This window comes from Mobula birostris, chromosome 14, assembly GCF_030028105.1.
Source record: "Mobula birostris isolate sMobBir1 chromosome 14, sMobBir1.hap1, whole genome shotgun sequence".
In the NCBI taxonomy this organism is placed as follows: domain Eukaryota; kingdom Metazoa; phylum Chordata; class Chondrichthyes; order Myliobatiformes; family Myliobatidae; genus Mobula; species Mobula birostris.
In genome coordinates this window covers 46,737,164-46,761,159 of record NC_092383.1, presented here as the reverse complement: position 1 = coordinate 46,761,159, position 23,996 = coordinate 46,737,164, and the positions used below count along the sequence as shown (strand labels likewise).

The following is a 23,996-nucleotide window of genomic DNA, read 5'->3' as shown; positions in this document are numbered from 1 at the left end:
GTTCTGGTCACCTACCTGCAGGAAAGATGTCAAGAAAATTGAAAGAGTGCAGATAAAATTTAGATTATGAAGACACGTAGTCCTCTTTTATTGTCATTTAGTAATGCATGCATCAAGAAATGATACAATATTACAAGTATATTGCTAGGACTTGAGGACCTAAGTTATAGAGAAAGGTTGAATAGGTTTGGATTTTATTTTGTGGAGCATAGGAGAATGATGGAGGATTTGATAGAAGTGTATAAAATGCTGAAGGGTAAATGCAAGCAGGCTTTTGTCACTCAGGTTAGGTAAGACTAGAACTAGAGGTCATAGGTTAAGGGTGAAAGTTGAAATATTTAAGGGGAACATGGGGAACTTCTTTACTCAGAGGATGGTGAGAGTATGGAATGAGCTGCCAGTGGAAGTGGTGTTTTCAACACTGAAGAGAAGTTTTGATAAGTGCATGGATGAGAAGGATATAGAAGGTGTAGGTCAACATCTTACAGAATCTATACTGGGCTCAGCACATTGATGCAATCATGATAAAGTCAGGCCAGTGGCTCTACTTCATTAAGAGTTTGAGGAGATTTGGTATTTCGCCAAAGACACTCGTCTATTTCCATAGATGTATGGTGGAGAACATTCTGACTGGTTGCATTCCAACCTGGCATGGAACCAGCAATACATAGGATCACAAGAGGCTGCAGAAGGTTATAAACTCAGCCAGTTCAACATGATCAGAACACTCAAGAAGATAGCATCCATCATTAAGTACCCTCATCATCAGGGACATAAACACAAGAGAGTCTGTATACACTGGAAATCCAGAGTAATGTATACAAAATGTTAGAGGAATTGGTCTTGGTCTGAAACATAAGCTCTTTATTCCTGTCTATAAATGCTACCTGATCTGCTGAGTTCCTCCAGCATTTTGTGTGTGTTAGTCATCAAGGACATGACCTCCTCACATTACTACCATTGGGGAAGAGGTATGGATATCTGGAGATCCACAATCAATGTTTTAACAACAGCTTCTTTCTTGTCGGCATTAGATTTCTGAACAGCCCATGAACCCATGAACACCACCTCATTATTCATTTGTTTCACTATTTATTGATTTTTGTAACAGAAATAATTTTTATGTCTTGCACTGTACTGCTTCTGAAGAGGCCTAGGTTTAAAGTGAGAGGGGAAAGATTTAGTAGGAACTTGAGGGGTTTCTTTATTACACAAAGAATGGTATAGAGGTGGATTGAGCTGCCAGAAGAAGGGGTTGAAGCAGGTACAAAAAGAACTTTTAAAAGACAGTAGTTGGACAGGTACATGGATTGGAATAGTTTAGAAGGTTATGGGCAAATGCTGCAAATGGTTCAAGCTTGGATGCAACGTCTTGATTGGCATAGACCAGATGGCCCAAGAGCCTTCCTCAGTGCTGTATGACTCTATGTGCAGGTTAAAATGTAATTAATATTGTTGTAGAGTAAATTACAATTGGCAAGCAATTGGCAAGTCTAATGGAGATTTTATTATTTTATTATTTTCCAATGTGGATGAAGTGGTGTGTGATGCAAATTTAAAGCCAATGGTGCACTCTTTCATGGACTGTTAATATTTGAAAAAATAACAGATCTATATTGAGCTGAGTCCACTACTCTCTCAATAGATCAGCATAAGTACAGCACATTAATTGTGAAAGAAGATTTGAGTTACTATTAATATAATTAACTTTAATGCAAATGAAATTGCACCATTTTATAAATTCTAAACTGATTAGGGGTTGAGCAGGACATGAAGGTAATGTTCTTGACTCATGACAAAACTTCCCTGAGTAATTTATGAGAACTGATCCAGTGTTTTGACTGAACAACACTCTGGTGCCTTAACGCTCACTGGTAACACAGTAAATGTAGTGCATAATCACTACCTTTTCCAAAACTATTTCTGCAACAGGGGAGATAGCATAGCTGAACTCACACTGAATATCACAATTCAATTCACATCATCGGCAAATATTAACATTATTCTGAATCTTGGTTCATGACAAAATCTTACCTGTTTGGAGTCTGGGAGCATTAAGCTGAGGCTGCTCGTAGAGATGCACATTATGGTCTTCATTCCTGCAAACTGGAGGTTACTCTTTCCCAAGACAGTAGACAATTCTTTGCTGGGAGGCTGGAGTATAAAAATCCAAGGTTATTGGTTTTCCCACTTCATTTTGACTCAACAGTCAAAAGCTGGAAATGTATTAAGAACAGAAAATGCTGGAAATAATCATCAGATCAGCTGCATCTGCAGAGAGAAACCCAATATCATTTCTTTCCATAGACACTGCGTAATCTGCTATGAACTTGTGGTAGTTCTCAGTTTTTATTTACCAAGTGCATGGTATTTACCAAGTGCAGTAAAATTTGGTTCATAGCCATGGCCTTTTCCTCAAGTTTTCTGCTTCAGTCTGGAGTGATGCTGTGGAGTCAAGGAGTTCCTCAGCATTGAGGGGTGGGAAGTTAGGAGCTCACTGGCTTTATCCAGGGAATGGCATGTGAATGGCAGCGATGAAAGCCTGGAAGTAAATCCCAATTCCTTCATATAGCAACAGTAACCAAGAAAAGTAAATCAAATTCCTTGTAAAAATCTGCAAAATAATTTTTTTAAAACACTTTCTACTTAAACAACCCACCAGAACAACAAAGCTATCTCAAAAAATTGGCTCTGCTGCACTGGTGATGTCTGATGGGTTGACCCTTTCTGCAACACAAGGTAGCTTTTAATAGCATGCTGTCATTCAACAATTAACTCATGATTCATAGAAACTCCTCAGTTCAGCTATTGACCATGTTCTTGTCTGCAATGTTGGCCTACAAATAATTTATTAATCTGTTTAAAACAAAGACTACTTTTAATATCATTCATAATAATGATGTTATCAGGAAAAGTTGTGTGCTATTTCAATAGATGTTTACAAGATGCTCCCAACTGTGTCAGCTTCCAGGGTTTAGGTGCTCTAAGTTTCCGGAGTATGGACAGCTGGCGCAGCCCCTTTAAGGGTTCAGGACTGTCTTGCTAATTGGCAATCATGTTTTGGGTGCCATGAGATGAGTATTTAAAGAGCACTTAAATGGAGCCTTGGTGCTCAATCGTAAGCCTAACTGAGGATATCGTCTAGCATTTTGTTTTGCTCTGTTATCATTCCAGCTTTATACCATGTCTCGATCCTTGCCTTCCATTACTCCAGCATTTGGATCCTAACCACCCTTGTCAAGATCATTCAACAAATACCATTGAGCCAGCATGGACGTAGCAGGGTATCAGAGTCTTCTATCCACTGTGGCCAACCACAGTAAGAGGATTTCCAGACAGAGCCTGGAGATACACGGCCTCCAGGTAGCCATTTGCAACTTTTTCAAGAAAGGAGTCAGAGTCACTGGGAGAGCCAGTCAATCGCTCTGTGAATCCAGTACTACTTCCAATCCTGGAGAGATTTGATGGTGACCGGGGTTCTTGCCAGGGCTTCCTCATCCAATGCTCATGAGTATTTGAATTCCAGTCATCCCAGTTCCTTTCGCAGCAAGGAAAGGTGGCCTTCATTATGTCTTCTGACTGGGAGAGTCCTGGCCTGAGCCACTGCGCATTGGGAGTGCAGATCAGATATTTGCTTGGATTCAGAGGAATTCATGGCTGCCATGAAGAAGGTGCTCCATCACTCCGCTGGAGCCAGCCAAACCTAGGACCACCCGATGAAGATTTGACAGGATGGGCAGTCAGTGGCTGACTACAGAATCAAATTTCAGAACTTGGCCCAAGCGAGTGGCTGGAATGGGGAGGCCTTGGCCACTCTATACCACCATGGACTCCAAGATGCTCTCGCCTTGGAAAAGCCAACAGAAAAGAGTTTAGAGGATTAAACCGCATAATGGCCAATAACTGCTACTGCCTTCCAGTCATGAATAGGCCTTTGAGATACTCCAAGGGGTAAGAGTATTCACGAAGCTAGAGTCGTGTGTTGCGTACAATGTGGTCTGTATAAAAGAGGGTGATGATTGGAAGACACCGACAGGGCACTATGAGTACCTGGTTATGCCCTTTGGGCTTGTGAATTCCAGCAGTTTTTCAGGCCTTTATCAACGACATGCTTCAGGATACTCTCCATAAGCAAGCCTTCTACTTGGATGATATCCTTATCTTCTCAAAGTCCATGGAGGAGCATGTCGCCCACGTCAGAGTATCCTAAAGAGGCTTCTAGACCATGGACATTACGTTAAGCTGGAGAAGTCCAAATTTCATGTAACAACAATTTCATTTTTGGGTTTCATCATCTTCAATAGCAATCTCAAGATGGACCCTAGCAAGATCCAGGCCACAACCATCCAGTGTCAAATGTCCAATGATTCCTGGGATTTGCAAACTTTTACCAGAAGTTCATCAAGAACTTCAGCTCGGTGGCAGCTCTGCTGACAGAGCTAAGTAATAAATCCATGAGCCTTTTTGTCTGAACTGCTGAAGCAGAGCTTAAACAGCAGTTCACATCAGCTCCCATATTGATTTCTGTTAACCCGAACCCTCCCTTCATCATAGAGGTGGACGCCTCAGACATTGGAGTGCATTCTTCTCCAGGCAGCTATTCCTGGCACAGGGAAACTATGACATCCGAATTTGGGAGCTTCTTGTAGTTAGATTAGTTTTGGAGGAATGGTGTCACTGGCTAGAGAAAACAAGAATTCTTTTATCATTTGGACAGATCACAAGAACCTGGCTTATATTCAGGAGGCCAAGAGACAGAATTCTAGGCAGGCCAGGTGGTGTTTGTTTTTAACCGCTTTAATTTCATCCTGACCTATTGACCGGGATCAAAAAAAAAACAGAAGCCAGATGCCTTATCCTGCCTGTTTGATGGACCTGAACAAGAGGAGTAGCCTACCACCATTTTGCCCCAAGCTAGAGTAGTAGCACCAATTTGTTGGGGAATTCAATGCAAGGGGAGATTTCCAAGAACAGTTCTCTGGGTTGGCTGCTCATTCCAAGTTCCATCCGGTCTCAGATACTCTAATGGGGACATTTATCGAGAATAAACACTCACCCAGGGATTCCCAGCACACTTGAGTTTATCAAGAGGAGGTATTGATGGCCCGGAATGATGAAAGAGGTTCAGCAATATGTGTAGGCATGCAAGCTGCATGCCTGGAACATGGAGCCCTGCACCCGACCTCAAGGGTTCCTCCATGCTTTACCAGATTCTGGAAAGACCATGGGTGCAAGTCTCCATGGATTTTCTTATGGGTCTCCTGCCATCCAAGGGGAAGACTGGCATCATGGTAACTGTTGATTGGTTTTAGAAAGCCTGCAAGTTCATTGTCTTGGATAAGCTACCATCTGCGGTGGGGAAAACCAAAATTATCCTGGACTAGGTCTTAAGGATCCAGGGCTTTCCAGTCGACATTGTCTCAGATTGTGGTCCACAATTGGCATCACATTTCTGGAAGGTGTTCTGAAAGTTGATTGGAGCAACAGCAAGTTTTTCCTCTGGGTTACACTCACAGTCCAACGGCCAGAAAGAGCAGACCAACCAAGATTTGGTACCCTAAGATGCCTGGCCTCAGAAAGACCGGATGAGTGGTGTGACCATTTGGTGTGAACAGAGGTTGCCCACAACACCTTACAGAATTCGGCAGCTGAGGTCTCACTCTTTGAGTGCCAGTTTGGTTATCCTCTGCCACACTTTCCGGAACAGGAGACCGAGGTTGGGGTTCCTGTGGTCAAAGATCTCACCCAACCTTGCAAGCAGAAATGGATTATGGCAAGATAAATTTTACTGGCTTCTACCTGGAAGGCAGAAACCAGGGCAAACCGAAGAAGAAAGAGACCTGCTTTGCAGCTTGGGCAACAAATCTGGCTGTCCACTCATGATTGCCTCTCTGGGTAGAGTCTAGAAAGTTGGTGTCCAAGTTCACTGCAGCCTTCAAAGTCCTGAGAAAAGTAAACCTGGTGGTTTACACCTTGCAGCTCGTTAAGACCCTAAAGATCAATCCAGCTTCCCTATATCTTAATTAAAATCTGTCTGCACCAGCCCCTTAGCCCCACCACCATCAGCCCCACTGCCACTCAGGTTTATTAATGGGGAACATCTTCACAGTGAGAAGACTTTTAGACTCAGGAACTGTTCGGGGTGTTTGGCAATACCTCATGGACTGGGGGGATTCAGACCGGAAGAGAGGTGCTGTGTGCCTGAAAGAGATATCCTGGATCCAGCTCTCATCCATGATGACCATCACCACCTTTCCAACCAGGCAGGGCCATCAGGAGTCAGCCGTAAGGGACAGTGTCCTGTTATGAGACACTCCCAGCTGTGCCAGCTTCCAGGATTTAGACTCTCGAACTCTCTGGAGTATGGATAGCTGGTGCGGCAACTTTAATGGTTCAACCTGCTAATTAGCAATCATGTTTTGGATGCCAAGAATCGAGTATTTAAAGAGCACCTGAACAGAGCTTCAATGCTCAGTCGTAAGCCTAATGAGAGATATTGTCAAGCATTTTGTTTTGGTCTCTTCTCATTCCAACTTCTTACCGTGCCTCGATCCTTGCTTTCTGATATTCCAGCATTTGGATCCTAATCATCCTTGTTTAGGTCTTTCATCACAATATAAGGAAGTACTGATACTCATATCCTGTTCAGAGAGATAGTTCTCAGCTTTGATGGAAGAATTACATTGATTTTTGATGAAACCTCTCCAGATACTCTCCTATAAAACACAGAGTTTCTAACTTGGGGGCAGATAAGCTTAAAAAAGAATAGCAGAAAAGATTACATGCCAGAGTAACTGAAAGGTCAAGAGATGTTGAGAATTAATTTAAAAACGCAAACAACAGGAATTCTGCAGATGCTGGAAATTCAAGCAACACACATAAAAGTTGCTGGTGAACGCAGCAGGCCACCCTCCCCCTCCAACTTTCAAATCCCTTACTCACTCTACCTTCAGTTAGTCCTGACGAAGGGTCTCGGCCTGAAACGTCTACTGCACCTCTTCCTAGAGATGCTGCCTGGCCTGCTGCATTCACCAGCAACTTTTATGTGTGTTGAGAATTAACTTATTGTTTTCAAGGAAATAGGTATCTTTGCCTCCAGAGATGTTGCCTGACCGCTAGAGTTTCTCCAACTGATTGAATTTTATTCCAGATTCCAGCATTTGCAGTATCTTGTGTTTTAAAGATTCACAGAGATATGGACCAACTGCAGTCAGGATGGAGAAGTTGGGCTGAAGGGCCTGTTTCTACGCTGTACGTCAATAACTCAATTGGCTTCTAGATCAGAATTCATAGAAAGAATTTCATCAGTTGCTTAATTACAAAAATATATGAAGCAACATACTTAGATTAAATATGAACTGGATTTTGGTTGTGTATTACTTTAATATTAATCTTAATCTGTACATGTAGTTTAAAAATTGTCTAACATACACCATGTCTGTGCTGTATTTACCTTCCTTTTTCTTATGGCAGCTTCATCGCCTAAAACAGCCTCACACACTCTGTTTATAGCTTCCCTGTGGAATAAAAAACATCACAATTATTGATAAAAAGCTTAAAAATAACGATGAAATTACCTGTGATGTAAAGCTTCAGAAGAATTTGTAGAAATCCGTTGTAAAGCAGCTGATAGTACAGTAGGTTTATATAGGTCAGCATAACACCATAGGCTCATTTTGTGCTTTACTGTTCCATGTCCTATGCTGTCTATGCTCTGTATTCTAGATGGTGGTTGGTTCAGGACACAAGCAGTAAACAGAAGACTCCATTAGACAAGCTGCTAACTACTTGGATCAATCAGGAGTCTCCAACTGGAGGAGATTTAAAATATGCTAACTATGAGTGTTTTAATCATCTAGACAAATATTATTGATTAACAGCTTCTGTGCAAGCACATGGGTGTTCTGCACAATGGGTCCTCATCTACATTCTCAATTTAAAGAAAGAACAAACTGATTAGAATTCTTTCAAGGCCTACAATATTTACTTCCAGCAACAACATTCCTCTGTTGGCAAACTTTAATGAAATTTCCTTTCAAAATAAATGTTCAGCACATTAACATCAGTGTGAAATGATCCAATTGTACTGGAGATTGTGAAGTTTCAGTTGTGGAGGACAGTGAGAGTATGTGATACATCAATCTCCAGAACTCCTGGGTATCAAAAGGACAGGCAGGAAGCCAGAGGGGATGGCACTGCATGTTGGCAAAAAGTGAAATCAAATTATTAGAAAGAGGTGGCATAAGATCAGAAGGTGTTGAATCATTATGGATATAGCTAAGGAACTGCAAGGATAAAAAGACCCTGATGGGAGTGATATACAGACACTCAGAGAGTAGTAAGGATGTGGTCTACAAATTACAATGCAAGATAGAAAATGCATGCCAAAAGGGCAATGTTAGAATGGTTGTGAGGGGATTTCAAAATGCAGGTAGATTGGGAAAATCAGGTTGGTGCTAGATTCCAGGGACAGGAATTTCTAGAATGCGTATGAGATGTTATTTTAGAGCAGCTCGTGGTTGAACCCACATGAGTGGTGGTAAGGCAATGATCCAGAATTGATTAAAGAGCTTAAGGTAGAAGAACCCTTAGGAAAAAGTGATCATAATATGATTGAATAGGGTCACAAAAATGATTCCAGGATTGAAAGGCTTGCCATATCAAGAGTGATGGCTCTAGGTCTGTATTCACTAGAATTCGGAGAATGAGCGGTGACCTCATTGAAACCTATCAAATGGTGAAAAGCCTTGGTAGAGTGGATGTGGAGAAGGTTTCTCCTATGGTGGGAGAGCATAAGACCACAGGACACTGCCTCAGAATAGAGGGGCATCCTTTCAGACAGAGATGAGGAGGAGGAATTTCTTTAGCCAGAAGGCCGTGAAATCTATGGAATTATTTGGCATAAGCAGCTGTGAAGAACAAGTTTTTATGTATACTTAAGGCAGAGATTGATAGATTCTTGATTGGTCAGGGAATGAAGGGATATGGGGAGAAGGCAGGAGATTGGGGCTGAGGAGAAAATTGGATCAGCCATAATGAAATGGTGGAGCAGGCTTGATGGGCCAAATAGCCTAATTCTGCTCCTATATCTTATAGTCCTTACCTACTAATCATTAATTATAGGAGGATTCTTTTCAAAAAATTACAATGAATACAAAGTACTTTCTAATGCATTTAAAATAGTAATTCCAGGTATCTGAAGGTTCAATTAATGTTATTATTGTCCTTTACACTTATTCTGTTTTTATTTTGTGAAGCACGTGGCCAAGTGGTTAAGGCGTTCATCTAGTTACCTCAAGGTCACTAGTTCGAGCCTCAGCTGTGGCAGCGTCTTTGTGCCCTTGAGCAAAGTACTTAATCACACATTGGTCTAGTCTGTGCGATGAGTGGCACCCGACACAGACTTCCAATCTGCGCCTTGTAAGGCATGAAAATGCCCGACGCAGGCCTCTTATGGTCTGAGTCGATGTTCCCTCCCTCCCCCTTATTCTGTTAGAAGAATATTTCTTGCATTACAGAGCAGATTCCATTTCCAAATTTATTAAAAAAATAATGAATGAATACAATAATAGACTGTATAACAAACTCATTCGTAAGGCCAGTGATGTTGTGGGGATGGAACTGAACTCTCTGACGGTGGTGTCTGAAAAGAGGGTGCTGTCCAAGTTGCATGCCATCTTGGACAATGTCTCCCATCCACTACATAATGTACTGGTTGGGCACAGGAGTACATTCAGCCAGAGACTCATTCCACCGAGATGCAACACAGAGCGTCATAGGAAGTCATTCCTGCCTGTGGCCATCAAGCTTTACAACTCCTCCCTTGGAGGGTCAGACACCCTAAGCCAATAGGCTGGTCCTGGACTTAGTTCCTGGCATAATTTACATCTTACTATTTAACTATTTATGGTTTTATTACTATTTAATTATTTATGGTGCAACTGTAACGAAAACCAATTTACCCCAAGATCAATAAAGTATGACTATGACTATAACTATGACTATAACATCATCTGGCAAGAACAAGAGACTGGGCAAATGCATCTCTCCTGCTCATTATCCTTACCTTTTACATTATAGAAACTCAGAACCACAGAACAGTCACAGACAAAGCTCATTCACTTCACTCTGTGCTGACTCTTTGGCAGAGCTTTTCAATTAGGTTCACTTTCCTATAACCCTTTTTCATTCAAGTAATTATCTAGTTTCCTTTTGAACATTACCACTGAATCAGTTTCCATGAACCCTTAAAGAACTGGACATTCAACAAATCACAGTTTGCTGGAGAAAACACCATCTCCTTGTACTGTGCTTTCCACCAAAAGAAAATAGAACACAGCACAGTAAAGACCATTCAGCCATGATATTGTATGGAATCTTTAACCTGCTCCACTATCAATCCTTTCATCTTACACAACCCATAAACCTCCATTTCTCTTACGCCCATTTGCCTATCAAAGAGACTTTTATATTATATGTTCCTATTGCATTAGCCTTTATGACTACCCCCAGCAGTGGGTTCCAGACATCCATCACGCTCTGTGTAAAAAAAACCTTCTTTTACATCTTCCCTAAACTTTCTTCCACTTACCTTAAACGGATGTTCTCTGGTGTTAGCTACTGCCACCTTGAGAAAAGGTGCTGGCTGTCCACTTTATGCTTCTCATAGTCTTACACACCTCTGTCAAGTCACCTCTCATCCTCTGACATTCCAAAGAGAAAACCCATGGCTTGTTCCAGTCTTCCTCATAAGATGTTCTCTAATCCAGGCAACATGCTGGTATATCTCTTTAAACCTTCCACATCCTTCCTATAATGATGCAACCAGAACTGAACATAGTGCTCTTACTGTGGTCTAACCATCATTTTACAGCGTTGCAATCTAACCTTGTGGCTCTTGAACTCAGTCCCCTAACTGATGAAGGCCAACACACCATATGCCTCCTTAACCATCCTATCAAATGAAACCAATGCCCTATCGGTTGTTAAATCTTCTACTTCTGAAATGTTTTCAGAGTACATTCATTATCAGCAGTACTTGATCAGGTCTCTGAACACCCTCCAAAGTTACAAAGTACTTTCTTCAAAATCAAAATGTATACAGTCTACAATGTTGGTAGCCATGAATGAAAGAAACAACACAGATTCATTTAAAGAAAACAAGTTGTACAAATAACACACAGAATATGAACCATCAAATTGCAGAGTCCTCAGAGTGGTACGAGAGCCACAGCCACTGAGTCAGTTCAGTTTACTGCTGTGTCAATGACTGCAGGCCTCAGCCAGAGCCAGCTCCACACTCAATCAAATTGTGCAATACAGTACATATCAAAAAAAAAAGCAACCAGAAACACATGGAACGTGAACCACAGAGTCCTAAAAAAATGAATCCCACAGCCACAGGCTGCACCTGTTATGTTTTGTGGTTATGAATTATTTAAACGAACAAGAATTCTTAATCAATCAATATATTGTGGCGAGCATTTGGTCCATAATGACAGATGAGGAATCTTGCTGAACTCAACAATCATTTTATTGTGATAGACACAAACGGACCGGGCACCATGACCCGGAGAGCGAACCCAACGATTCTCACACAGACGGGGGAGGTGACTATACCCCAGTTACAGTTAGGGTGACCCACAATTACCCAAGCAAATAACTGTATAACCCAAGCTAAAATGTAACAATAAATGAACTGGAACTTCCCACTATAATCCCATAAAAGCATTTTAACACAAGAACAATAAACAGTACTGGTCATTAGAAATGCAGGGGCAGGCTGTCAACCACATTCCCCCCGAACGTCACTATATTTACAATACTACTCAAATACTACTTAAATATTAAATACACAATATTCAATCCTGCCTAGCTCTAAACTCCAACTCAATATATAATGCATTTCAAATATATACACATTATACTATATAATACAACTGCCTATACAGACATCCACAGCAATTTTAAAAATTGTCCCTTTGAGACTTAAAGATTGAATTGCTGGAAGGCTTTTTTGCTCTTGTGGGATAATATCACCCCTGATAAGGGAGGTCACTCTACTTGGCAGGAGAAGCAATTAAGTGATCAAAGCAACTCCTCAAAGGCTAAGAGTGTCACAATCAGGGGGCATTGGGAACAAGGGTGGACCCAGGTTAATTAAATTTAGTTTATTGTTCGATACCAGGAGAGCAAGGCAGGAGCAGGAATAGCGAACTGGACAAGGACTCAGGACTACGACTGGGCTGGGACTAAGGGACTGGGCTGGGACTCGGAATCGGATCCCAAAACTAGAGGCGACATGAAAAGGCTATGGTATGGGCTCCGAGCCAGAGACTGGGCAAGGACCCAGTACCTGGGTCTTGCCTCGAGCTCGGACCCTAGAACCAGGCATGGACATGACATGGACTAGGGAGAGCAGGAACAGGGAAAAACAGAGCCTCGGTCTCGGGAAAGCAGGTACATGGAACCATGGACACATACACAGGACACAGAGTTGGGACCCCTCCTTGGATACAGGACATAGGGCCAGGACTCATGACCGCCCCCCGCGGGGCAACAGCAAGATAGCCTGACTTACCCCACAGAGGTGAGGACAAGACACGACAAAACATAACCCCCCTTGGGGCAATGGCAAGATGGCCTGACTTACCCCACGGAGGCCAGGACAAAACAAGACCAACATGAAAGAACACCAGACAGTACCTATCTAGCTCCGGCGATAGAACTAGACCGAGGTGCAGACGAGGGCTGCAGACGAGGGCTAGAGGCGAGAGGGGCCAAGAAGGGATACAGACAGCGGGGTAGAACAGGAATCACAGACCGCCAGGGCCAGGACTTGACTCGGTACTTGGATGCTGCCAGGGCCAGGACCAGGACTTGACTCGGTACTTGGATGCCACCAGCACCGGGACTTGACTCGGTACGTGGATGCCACCAGGTAGTGGCGAGCTCTCAACTCGGCCCGGGAACAGTAGACAGCGGTTCTTGATTCCCTCCGGCGGGTTAGCTGATGGACCCACCTCGGCGAGGAAACTTTGCAGGCTCGCTTTGGCGGGGTAAGTTGACAGGGTTGCTCCGGTGAGGAAAGGCGAATTACCGGCACTTGCTTCGGGCGGAGACTAGGCTTGCTCCGGCCAGATGACATTGGCACGCCGTGACTTTGGTGACTTTGCAGACGCTCTCGCGCCGAACAGCTGAAAGCCAGAGACTATAAACTACCGGTTCAGCCGAGAGTAAATTGCCTCTAATCACCAAGGCTGAGGGACACGGGAAAACAGGGAACCAAAGGGAAACAGGGAGTCAACGGTCCGGATCGTAACATAAATGAAGTAAATTTAAAAAGATGATGGTGTGTTTGGCTGATTCGTCGGAGTTTGGGTGGTGCAATGGCCCCCGCCCTCCGGTACGCAGACCGATACTGATCTGTGAAGCATGCAGTGGTGCAGTGGTAGCCGGGACGCACCCAGCACATCTTTAAGAAAAAAGCCGAAATAAACAAGCACGTAAATGTCGACCCAGATCAGAGGCGACGCAATCGGCAATCGCCTCTGATCTGGGCTGACAATTACATGCAGGGCGGCACCTAATTAATCAGCATGTTTATTTTGGCTTTTTTCTTAAAGATGTGCTGTGTGCCTCCCGGCTACCACTGCGTTCTCCACGAATTGGTATCTGTCCGTGGCCTGGGGTTTGGGGTGGTGGGACACTGGGGTGTCATCTCATCGTTGATCAGGGCAGGCAGGTCATCTTCTTCTATGTCTGCTTGCTTCAATGTCGAAGGTCGAGGTTCATCGCCTGCTGTGGCTGATGTGGAAGGCTTGCTTGACTGCTTAGCCTCGTGCATTTTTCTATCATACTGTTCCTTGTAAGGACTCAAACCATCTTGCAAATATGCAACTGACGTACCGTTTCAAAATTAAAGTTGTACTTTATCATTACTCATTCGGGTTCGATTGTTATCTTTTCCTCTTCCAGTTGCATCAGCTCTTCATCTATCAGTTCTTGGTCATGGGATGCTAAACCTCTTCAACATCATCTTCATCAACTTCCACAAGCCAAACTCACTTAGTCCTTACTTTGTTCACCATGATCGAAATGCTTAGTTATGTCTAGTTTTACGCTAAGTGTAACACCCTTACGAGCTCTTTTAGGCTTTTCCAATACCTGAGAACTCATCTTGCTAACGGCTGCTCACAGGCATGTGTTTAAGCAATGCCAGCGAGAATGTCATTCTGAATCCAGGGGAGAGTGGCTGCTTGGGGCACGCGCTGATTTTTTTTCATGCGCTGCCTTTTACCGTGCGCTGCTTTTCCCGTGCGCTGCCTTTTCTCGTAACAGTGAGGTTTCGTAAAGCGAACATTTGAAAAGCGGGGGACACCTGTACTATATTCTGCCATCATATTTGACCTATCAATATTAACCATTTCACACTTATCTGGCCACTTCTCAGCCCAGTTTTGCATCCTATCAATGTCCCACTGTAACCTCTGACAGCCCTCCACACTATCTACAACACACCCAACCTTTGTGTCATTAGCAAACTTACTAATTCATCACTCCACTTCCTCATCCAGGTCATTTATAAAAATCACGAAGAGTAAGGGTCCCAGAACAGATCCCTGAGGCACACCACTGGTCACCGACCTCCATGCAGAATATGACCCGTCTACAACCACTCTTTGCCTTCTGTGGGCAAGCCAGTTCTGGATCCACAAAGCAATGTCCTCATGGATCCCATGCCTCCTTATTTTCTCAATAAGCCTTGCATGGGGTACCTTATCAAATGCCTTGCTGAAATCCATACAGACTATATCTACTGCTCTTCCTTCATCAATGTGATTAGTCACATCCTCAAAAAATTCAAGCAGGCTCTTAAGGCACGACCTGCCCTTGACAAAGCCATGTTGACTATTCCTAATCATATTATACCTCTCTAAATGTTCATAAATCCTGCCTTTCAGGATCTTCTCCATCAACTTACCAACCACTGAAGTAAGACTCACTGGTCTATAATTTCCTGGGTTATCTCTACTCCCTTTCTTGAATAAAGGAACAACATCTGCAACCCTCCAATCCTCTGGAAGCTCTCCCATCCCCATTGATGATTCAAGGATCATCACCAGAGGCTCAGCAATCTCCTCCCTCGCCTCCCACAGTAGCCTGGAGTACATCTCATCCGGTCCCGGCAACTAATCCAACTTGATGCTTTAAAAAGCTCCAGCACATCCTCTTTCTTAATATCTACATGCTCAAGCTTTTCAGTCTGCTACAAGTCTGCACTACAATCACCAAGATCCTTTTCCATAGTGAATACTGAAGTAAAGTATTCATTAAGTACCCCTGTTATTTCCTCCGGTTCCATACACACTTTCCCAACGTCACACTCGATTGGTCCTATTCTCTCACGTCTCCACACTTGTAGAATGCCTTGGGGTTTTCCTTAGTCCTGCCCACCAAGGCCTTCTCATGGCCCCTTCTGGCTCTCCTAATTTCCTTTTTAAGCTCCTTCCTGTTAGCCTTATAATCTTCTAGATCCCTAACATTACCTAACTCTCCGAACCTTTTGCAAGCTTTTCTTTTCTTCTTGACTAGATTTGTTACAGCCTTTGTATAACACACTTTCTGTACCCAACTATATCCTCCTTGTCTCATTGTAACGTACCTATGCAGAACTCCACACAAATATCCCCTGAACATTTGCCACTTTTCTTCCTTACTTTTCCCTGAGAACGTCTGTTCCCAACTTAAGCTTCCAATTTCCTGCCTGATAGTCTCATAATTCCACTTACTCCAATTAAATGCTTTTCTAACTTGTCTGTTCCTATCTCTCTCCAATGCTATTTTAAAGGAGATAGAATTATGATCACTATCTCCTAAATGCTCTCCCACTGTGAGATCTAACACCTGACGAGGTTCATTTCCCAATACCAAATCAAGTACAGTCTCTCTTCTTGTAGGCTTATCTACATATTGTGTCAAGAAACCTTCCTGAACACACCTAAAAAACTCCACCCCATCTAAACCGCTTGCTCTCGGGAGATGCCAATTGATATTTGGGAAATTAAAATCTCCCATTATGACAACTCTGTTATTATTACATCTTTCCAGGATATGTTTCCCCATCTGCTCCTCAATATCCCTGTTACTATTGGGCGGCCTATAAAAAACACCCAGTACAGTTATTGATCCCTTCCTGTTCCGAACCTCCACCCACAGAGACTGCGTAGACAATCCCTCCATGACGTCCACCTTTTCTGCAGCTGTGACACTATCTCTGATCAACAGTGCCATGCCCCCACCTCTTCTGCCTCCCCTCCTTCTCTTCAAGTGCTTAAACCCGGCACTTGAAGTAACCATTCCTGTCCCTAAGCCATCCAAGTCTCTGTAATGGCCACCACATCATAGCTGCAAGTACTGATCCACACTCTAGGCTCATCCGCTTTGTTCACAATACTCCTTGCGTTAAAATAGACACATTTCAAACCTTCGGTCTGAGCGTGTCCCTTCTCTATCACCTGCCTATCCTCCCTCACACACGGTCTCAAAGCTTTCTCTACTTGTGAGCCAACCATCTCTTCCCCAGTCTCTTCAGTTCGGTTCCCACCCCCGAACAATTCTAGTTTAAACTCTCCCCAGTAGCCTTAGCAAACCTCCCCAGGATATTGGTCCCCCTGGGATTCAAGTGCAACCTGTCCTTTTTGTACAGGTCACACCAGCCCCAGAAGAGATCCCAATGATCCAGAAATCTGAATCCCTGCTCTCTGCTCCAATCCCTCAGCCACGCATTTATCCTCCACCTCATTCTATTCCTATTCTCACTGTCGCGTGGCACAGGCTGTAATCCCGAGATTACTACCCTTGCAGTCCTGCTTCTCAACTTCCTTCCTAACTCCCTGTCGTCTTTTTTCAGGACCTCTTCCCTTTTCCTACCTATGCCATTGGTACCTATATGTACCAATGGCTGTTCTGCCTCCACTGCATGATATCTTGGATGCGATCTGAAACATCCCAGACCCTGGCACCCAGGAGGCAAACTACCATCTGAGTTTCTTTCCTGCGTCCACATAATCGCCTGTCTGACCCCCTAATTATAGGGTAGCCCTATCACTGCTGCCTTCCTCTTCCTTTCCCTACCCTTCTGAGCTACAGGGCTGGAGTCTGTGCCAGAGGCACGGCCACTGTCACTTCCCCCAGGTCATTTCTACAGATCCATTTTAGCCATTTCAACTGTGTGTACGGGTAGAGACATGCCTTATTTGTTCAGTCCACGTCAATCACAAAACCTTTTGCTGAACCCGTGTGAATTTGCAACTGAATTCCTTGTGTTGGACTGGACAGATAATTTCCCTTCTGTTTTCTTCAAACAGGAGTACTTATTGTCAAGGGGTACTCTCTAGTACCTGACTCTTCCCCTTCCCTCTCCTGACTGTTACCCACTTGTCTGTCTCCCGTGGCCCCGGTGTGACCACCTGCCTATAACTCCTTTCTAACACCTCCTCGCTCTCCCTGACCAGACGAAGGTCTCCAGTTCCCTAACTCGGTCCCTTAGGAGCTGCAGTTCAACACACCAGGTGCAGATATGGCCGTCCGGGAGGCTGGGAGACTCCAGGACCTCCCACATCTGACACATCCCACATCCTTCATGTCTGGAATCAACCTGATGAACTTCCTCTGCACTGCCTCCAAAGCCAGTATATCCTTCCTCAAGTATGGAGACCAGAACTGCACTCAGTACTCCAGCTGCGGCCTCACCAGTACCCTGTATAGTTGCTGCATGATCTCCCTGCTCTTGAATTTAATCCCTCTAGCAATGAAGGCCAATATTCTGTTTGGCTTCTTAATAACCTGTTGTACCTGCAAGCCAACTTTTTGCGATTCATGCACAAGCACTCCCAAGTCCCTCTGCACAACAGCATTTGCGATCTTTCACTATTTAAATAATAATCTGCTCTTCTATTATTCCTTCCAAAGTGGATGATCTTGCATTTACCAATGTTGTATTCCATCTGCCAGACCTTGGCCCACTCACTTAACCTATCTATATCCCTCTGCAGACTCTCCACATCCTCTGCACAATTTGCTTTTCCACTCAGTTTAGTGTCATCAGAAAATTTTGCTACACTACACTCAGTCCCTTCTTCCAAATCAGCAATTGAAATGGTAAACAGCTGTGGGCCCAGCATTGACCCCTGTGGCACCCCACTCACCACTGACTGCCAACTGGAGAAACACCCATTTATACCAACTCTCTGCCTTCTATTGGTTAACCAATCCACTATCCATGCAAATACACTTCCTCTGACTCCATGCATCCGTATTTTATTTATAAGTCTCTTGTGTGGCACCACACTGAACACCTTCTGGAAATCCAAGTATACGACATCCACCTGTTCCCCTCCATCCACTGCACTCATCCACTGTCTTCAGCTTCTAATTTTTGCTGCATTTCTCTCCTTCTCCATACTGTGTCCTGCCCGCTCCTCCCTCACATAGCATTTTTTCCAAATTCTCATTTTTTAAAAAAAGACAATAAACTTTGTTTTCCTCCCTCCACAGTAGAACTTCCTAACATTACAATTTTGGGTTTAATTAACCTGGGTTACATCAGCATTCAAATGAAATAAAAACAAATAACATATAATTAACATGAATAAGATATTGATCATAGGAAGGAAAATGAAACGCATGCCCAGAAAACATGTGGTGTCAAAATAACTTTGAAACCGAAGGTGCAGATAAATGCGTGAATCCAATTTACAAATGGTCACAATGAAAAAGGAAACATGCACCACAAAACTGTGCAAACCACAGGACAGAAAAAGCCGTGCCTTAACTGCGTTGGTCTCGACCCAGACAACATTTTCATCACTGAGGCACAAAAGAAACAAACTTGCAATAAGTCATGAGACCCAGTTACAAGCATTAATTGCAGAAGTTGCAGCTCAGCAGGACGTAAGATGTGATCAAGTGGCAACTCAAAAATTACACAGAATAACCAGAAAGATGATGGGTGTAGAGTACTCCATTTTAAACATTCTAGGAGAGAGACTGCATCCATTTCAAGCATTCAAAATTTAGAAGCGTATCCATAAAATCTGCCTTGATAATACATAAGGTTATCAGTCCATAAGATACAGGAGCAGAATTAGGCAACTTGACCCATTGAATCTACTTCATCATTTCAATATGGCTGATCTGTTTTTCCTCTCAGTCCCAGTCTCCTGCATTCTCCGCATATTCCTTATGCCCTGACTAATTGAGAATCCATTAACATCGGCCTTAAACATACCCAATGACTCCACATACTCTTGTGGCAAAGAACTCCACAGATTTGCCACTCCCTGGCTAAAGAAATTTCTCCTCATCTCTTCTAAAACGACGCCCTCTATTCTGAAGCCGTATTCTCTGGTTTTAGACTCCCCCACCAGAGGAAACATCTTCTCCACATGGAGTGGAACATATTCAGTAAATAGTAAGGTGCTAAGGGTTGTTGATGGACAGTGGTCGTGACAGAGAATCCAGGATGGTTTGTTGCCTCCCAGGTGCCAGGGTCGAGGATGTCTCTGATCGATTGCATGACATTCTGAAGGGGAGGGTGACCAGCCAGATGTCGTGGTGCACATCAGTACCAATGACATAGCAAGGAAGAGTGAAGAGGTCCTGGACAGTGAGTATAGAGAGCTGGTAGGAAGTTGAAAAGCAGGACCTCAAGGGTGGTAATCTCAGGATTGCTACCTGTGCTAGGAGCCAGTGAGGGTAGGAATAGGATGCTCTGGAGGAAGAACAAGTGGCTGAGGAACTGGTGTAGGGGGCAGGGTTTCAGATTTCAGGATCATTGGGACCTCTTCTGGGGCAGGTGGGACCTGTACAAGAGAGACGGGTTACACTTGAACCACAGGGGGACCAATATCCTTTCAGGGAGGTTTGTTAGTGCTATTGGGGAGGCTTTAAACTAGATTTGCAGGGGGATGAGAACCAGAGTGCCAGAGCTGACAGTGTGGCTGGGGTGAAAATAAATGATGTTGAAAGTTGAAGCAAATCCGCTGATAGAAAGGTTGTGAGTGGTGGTAAAAATCTTCTGAGGTATATATATTTCAATGCTAGGAGTATTGCGGGGAAGGCGGATGAGTTGAGGGCGTGGATTGACACGTGGAATTATGATGTTGTAGCAATTAGTGAAACTTGGCTACAGGATGGGCAGGACTGGCAGCTTAATATACCAGGGTTCCGATGTTTCAGATGTGATTGAGGCAGAGGAATGAAAGGTGGGGGAGTAGCATTGCTTGTTAGGGAAAATATTACAGCAGTGCTCAGGCAGGACAGATTAGAGGGCTTGTCTACTGAGTCCTTATGGGTGGAGCTGAGAAACCGGAAAGGTATGGCCACATTAGTGGGATTGTATTACAGACCACCCAATAGTCAATGAGACTTGGAAGAGCAAATCTGCAGAGAGATAGCAGGCAACTGCAGGAAACATAAAGTTGTGGTGGTAGGGGAATTTTAATTTTCCATACATTGATTGGGACTCCCATACTGTTAGGGGTCTAGATGGTTTAGAGTTTGTAAAATGTGTTCAGGAAAGTTTTCTAAATCAGTATATAGAGAGACCAACTAGAGGGGATGCAATATTGGATCTCCTGTTAGGAAATGAATTAGGGCAAGTGACAGAAGTCTGTGTAGGGGAGCACTTTGGTTCAAGTGATCATAACACCATTAGTTTCAACTTGATCATGGACAAGGATAGATCTGGTCTTAGGGTTGAGGTTCTGAACTGGAAAAAGGCCAAATTTGAAGAAATAAGAAAAGATCTAAAAAGCATGGATTGGGACAGCTTGTTCTCTGGCAAAGATATGATCAGTAGGTGGGAAGCCTTCAAAGGAGAAATTTTGAGAGTGCAGAGTTTGCATGTTCCTGTCAGGATTAAAGGCAAAGTGAATAGGAATAAGGAACCTTGGTTCTCAAGGGATATTGCAACTCTGATAAAGAAGAAGAGGGATTTGTATGACATGTATAGGAAACAGGGAGTAAATAAGGTGCTTGAGGAGTATAAAAAGTGCAAGAAAATACTTAAGAAAGAAATCAGGAGGGTTAAAAGAAGACATGAGGTTGCCTTGGCAGTCAAAGTGAAGGATAATCCAAAGAGCTTTTACAGGTATATTAAGAGCAAAAGGATTGTAAGGGATAAAATTGGTCCTCTTGAAGATCAGAATGGTCGGCTTTGTGCGGAACCAAAGGAAATGGGGGAGATCTTAAATAGGTTTTTTGCGTCTGTATTTACTAAGGAAGCTGGCATGAAATTTATGGAATTGAGGGAATCAAGTAGTGAGACCATGGAAACTGTACAGATTGAAAAGGAGGAGGTGCTTGCTGTCTTGAGGAAAATTAAAGTGGATAAATCCCCGGGACCTGACAGAGTGTTCCCTCGGACCTTGAAGGAGACTAGTGTTGAAATTGCGGGGGCCCTGGCAGAAATATTTAAAATGTCGCTGTCTACGGGTGAAGTGCCGGAGGATTGGAGAGTGGCTCATGTTGTTCCATTGTTTAAAAAAAGATCGAAAAGTAATCCGGGAAATTATAGGCTGGTGAGTTTAACGTCAGTAGTTATTGGAGGGAGTACTAAGAGACAGAATCTACAAGCATTTGGATAGACAGGGGCTTATTAGGGAGAGTCAACATGGCTTTGTTCATGGTAGGTCATGTTTGACCAATCTGTTGGAGTTTTTCGAGGAGGTTACCAGGAAAGTGGATGAAGGGAAGGCAGTGGATATTGTCTTCATGGACTTCAGTAAGGCCTTTGACAAGGTCCCGCATGGGAGGTCAGTTAGGAATATTCAGTCACTAGGTATACATGGAGAGGTGGTAAATTGGATTAGACATTGGCTCGATGGAAGAAGCCAGAGAGTGGTGGTAGAGAATTGCTTCTCTGAGTGGAGGCCTGTGACTAGTGGTGTGCCACAGGGATCAGTGCTGGGTCCATTGTTATTTGTCATCTATATCAATGATCTGGATGATAATGTGGTAAATTGGATCAGCAAGTTTGCTAATGATACAAAGATTGGAGGTGTAGTAGACAGTGAGGAAGGTTTTCAGAGCCTGCAGAGAGACTTGGACCAGCTGGAAAAATGGGCTGAAAAATGGCAGATGGAGTTTAATACTGATAAGTGTGAGGTATTGCACATTGGAAGGACAAACCAAGGTAGAACATACAGGGTTAATGGTAAGGCACTGAGGAGTGCAGTGGAACAGAGGGATCTGGGGATACAGATACAATATTCCCTAAAAGTGGCGTCACAGGTAGATAGGGTCGTAAATGAGGTTTTGGTACATTGGCCTTTATTAATCGAAGTATTGAGTATAAGAGCTGGAATGTTATGATGAGGTTGTATAAGGCATTGGTGAGGCCGAATCTGGAGTATTGTGTTCAGTTTTGGTCACCAAATTACAGGAAGGATATAAATAAGGTTGAAAGAGTGCAGAGAAGGTTTACAAGGATGTTGCCGGGACTTGAGAAACTCAGTTACTGAGAAGGGTTGAATAGGTTAGGACTTTATTCCCTGGAGCGTAGAAGAATGAGGGGAGATTTGATAGAGGTATATAAAATTATGATGGGTATAGATAGAGTGAATGCAAGCAGGCTTTTTCCACTGAGGCAAGGGGAGAAAAAAACCAGAGGACATGGGTTAAGGGTGAGGGGGGAAAAGTTTAAAGGGAATATTGGGGGGGGGGCGTCTTCACACAGAGAGTGGTGGGAGTATGGAATGAGCTGCCAGACGAGGTGGTAAATGCCGGTTCTTTTTTAACATTTAAGAATAAATTGGACAGATACATGGATGGGAGGTGTATGGAGGGATATGGTCCGTGTGCAGGTCAGTGGGACTAGGCAAAAAATGGTTCGGCACAGCCAAGAAGGGCCAAAGGGCCTGTTTCTGTGCTGTAGTTTCTATGGTTCTATGGTTCTATGGACAGAGAAATCTTGGGGTTCAAGTCTATAGTTCCCTAAAAGTGACATCACAGGTGGATACGGTGAAGAAGGCACCTGTGATGTCTTGCCTCCATTGGTCGGAGCATTGAATATAAATAATTGGTGGACCTGTGGTTGGTAAGGAAGGTTGTCAGAAGGATATCAAACACTGGAAATATGGTGGCAAATGGGGTTTAATCCAGTGAAGTGTGAGGTGTTGCACTTGGGTGGTCAAATGGAAGAGGAAATTAACAGTAAATGGCAGGAGTCTTGATATACAAAAGGATTTTGAAGCCTTAGCCCACAGCTCCTTGAGATTGGCCAGACAGGTAGATAGCATGGTAAAGAAAGCATATTGCACATTTGCTTCATTGGTCAAGGTATTGAAAGCTTTGGGGTGCCATGGCAGCGTAGGGATTAGCTTAACGTTAATACAGCACCAGCAACGAGATTCAATTTTGGCACTATTTGTAAGGTATTTGTATGTTCTCTCCAGGACCATGTAGGTTTCCTCCTGGAGCTCCAGTTTCTTTCCATATTCCAAGGACCTATGGTTAATAGGTTAATTAGTCACATGGGTGTAATTGGGTGGTGCAATCTCATTGGACCAGAAGGGCCTGTCACTGCAGTATCTCGAAATAAAATAAATATCTGAAATGTTCCCTCAGAGCTACACTATTGTCAAGCATTCAAAGAGACCAACACAAAAATAACTTTATGTGTCCCTTAATGGCAAATATACACTTAGTCTCTCTGAGGTGTGCGTGCACATCTTTTGCTACTCGCGCACAAAGGAATTGTACAAGGAATTTGCATCGTGACGGCTGCTGCTGAGTCCTGAGTCAGGAGTAAGTCAGTATAAATATAAATTTGTGGAGAGTGAAATAAACATGATTTAATTTTAATGCGTTAACGGCATCCGCCATTGGAACAGAAATACTGCGGATTTGAGAATAATCAATCCATTAATTTTAACGCATTACCAACATCCGTCAATGAAACAGAAATACTACAGATTCAGCAGCAGTCGTGC

General features: G+C 43.4%; 1 protein-coding gene across 11 annotated transcripts in view; it reads right to left on the bottom strand.

Moving 5' to 3' along the window:
- Positions 1–23,996, bottom strand: part of LOC140209876 (SHC-transforming protein 1-like) — a 198,664-nt gene that overhangs the window by 91,738 nt on the left and 82,930 nt on the right. For all 11 annotated transcript variants that reach the window (XM_072278497.1, XM_072278495.1, XM_072278496.1 and 8 more), the window contains 2 exons: positions 7,454–7,517; positions 2,035–2,154 (listed from right to left, as the gene is read on the bottom strand). In XM_072278497.1, the coding sequence (XP_072134598.1) occupies positions 2,035–2,154; positions 7,454–7,517 (184 nt within the window). The remainder of the gene's footprint in view (positions 1–2,034; positions 2,155–7,453; positions 7,518–23,996) is intronic.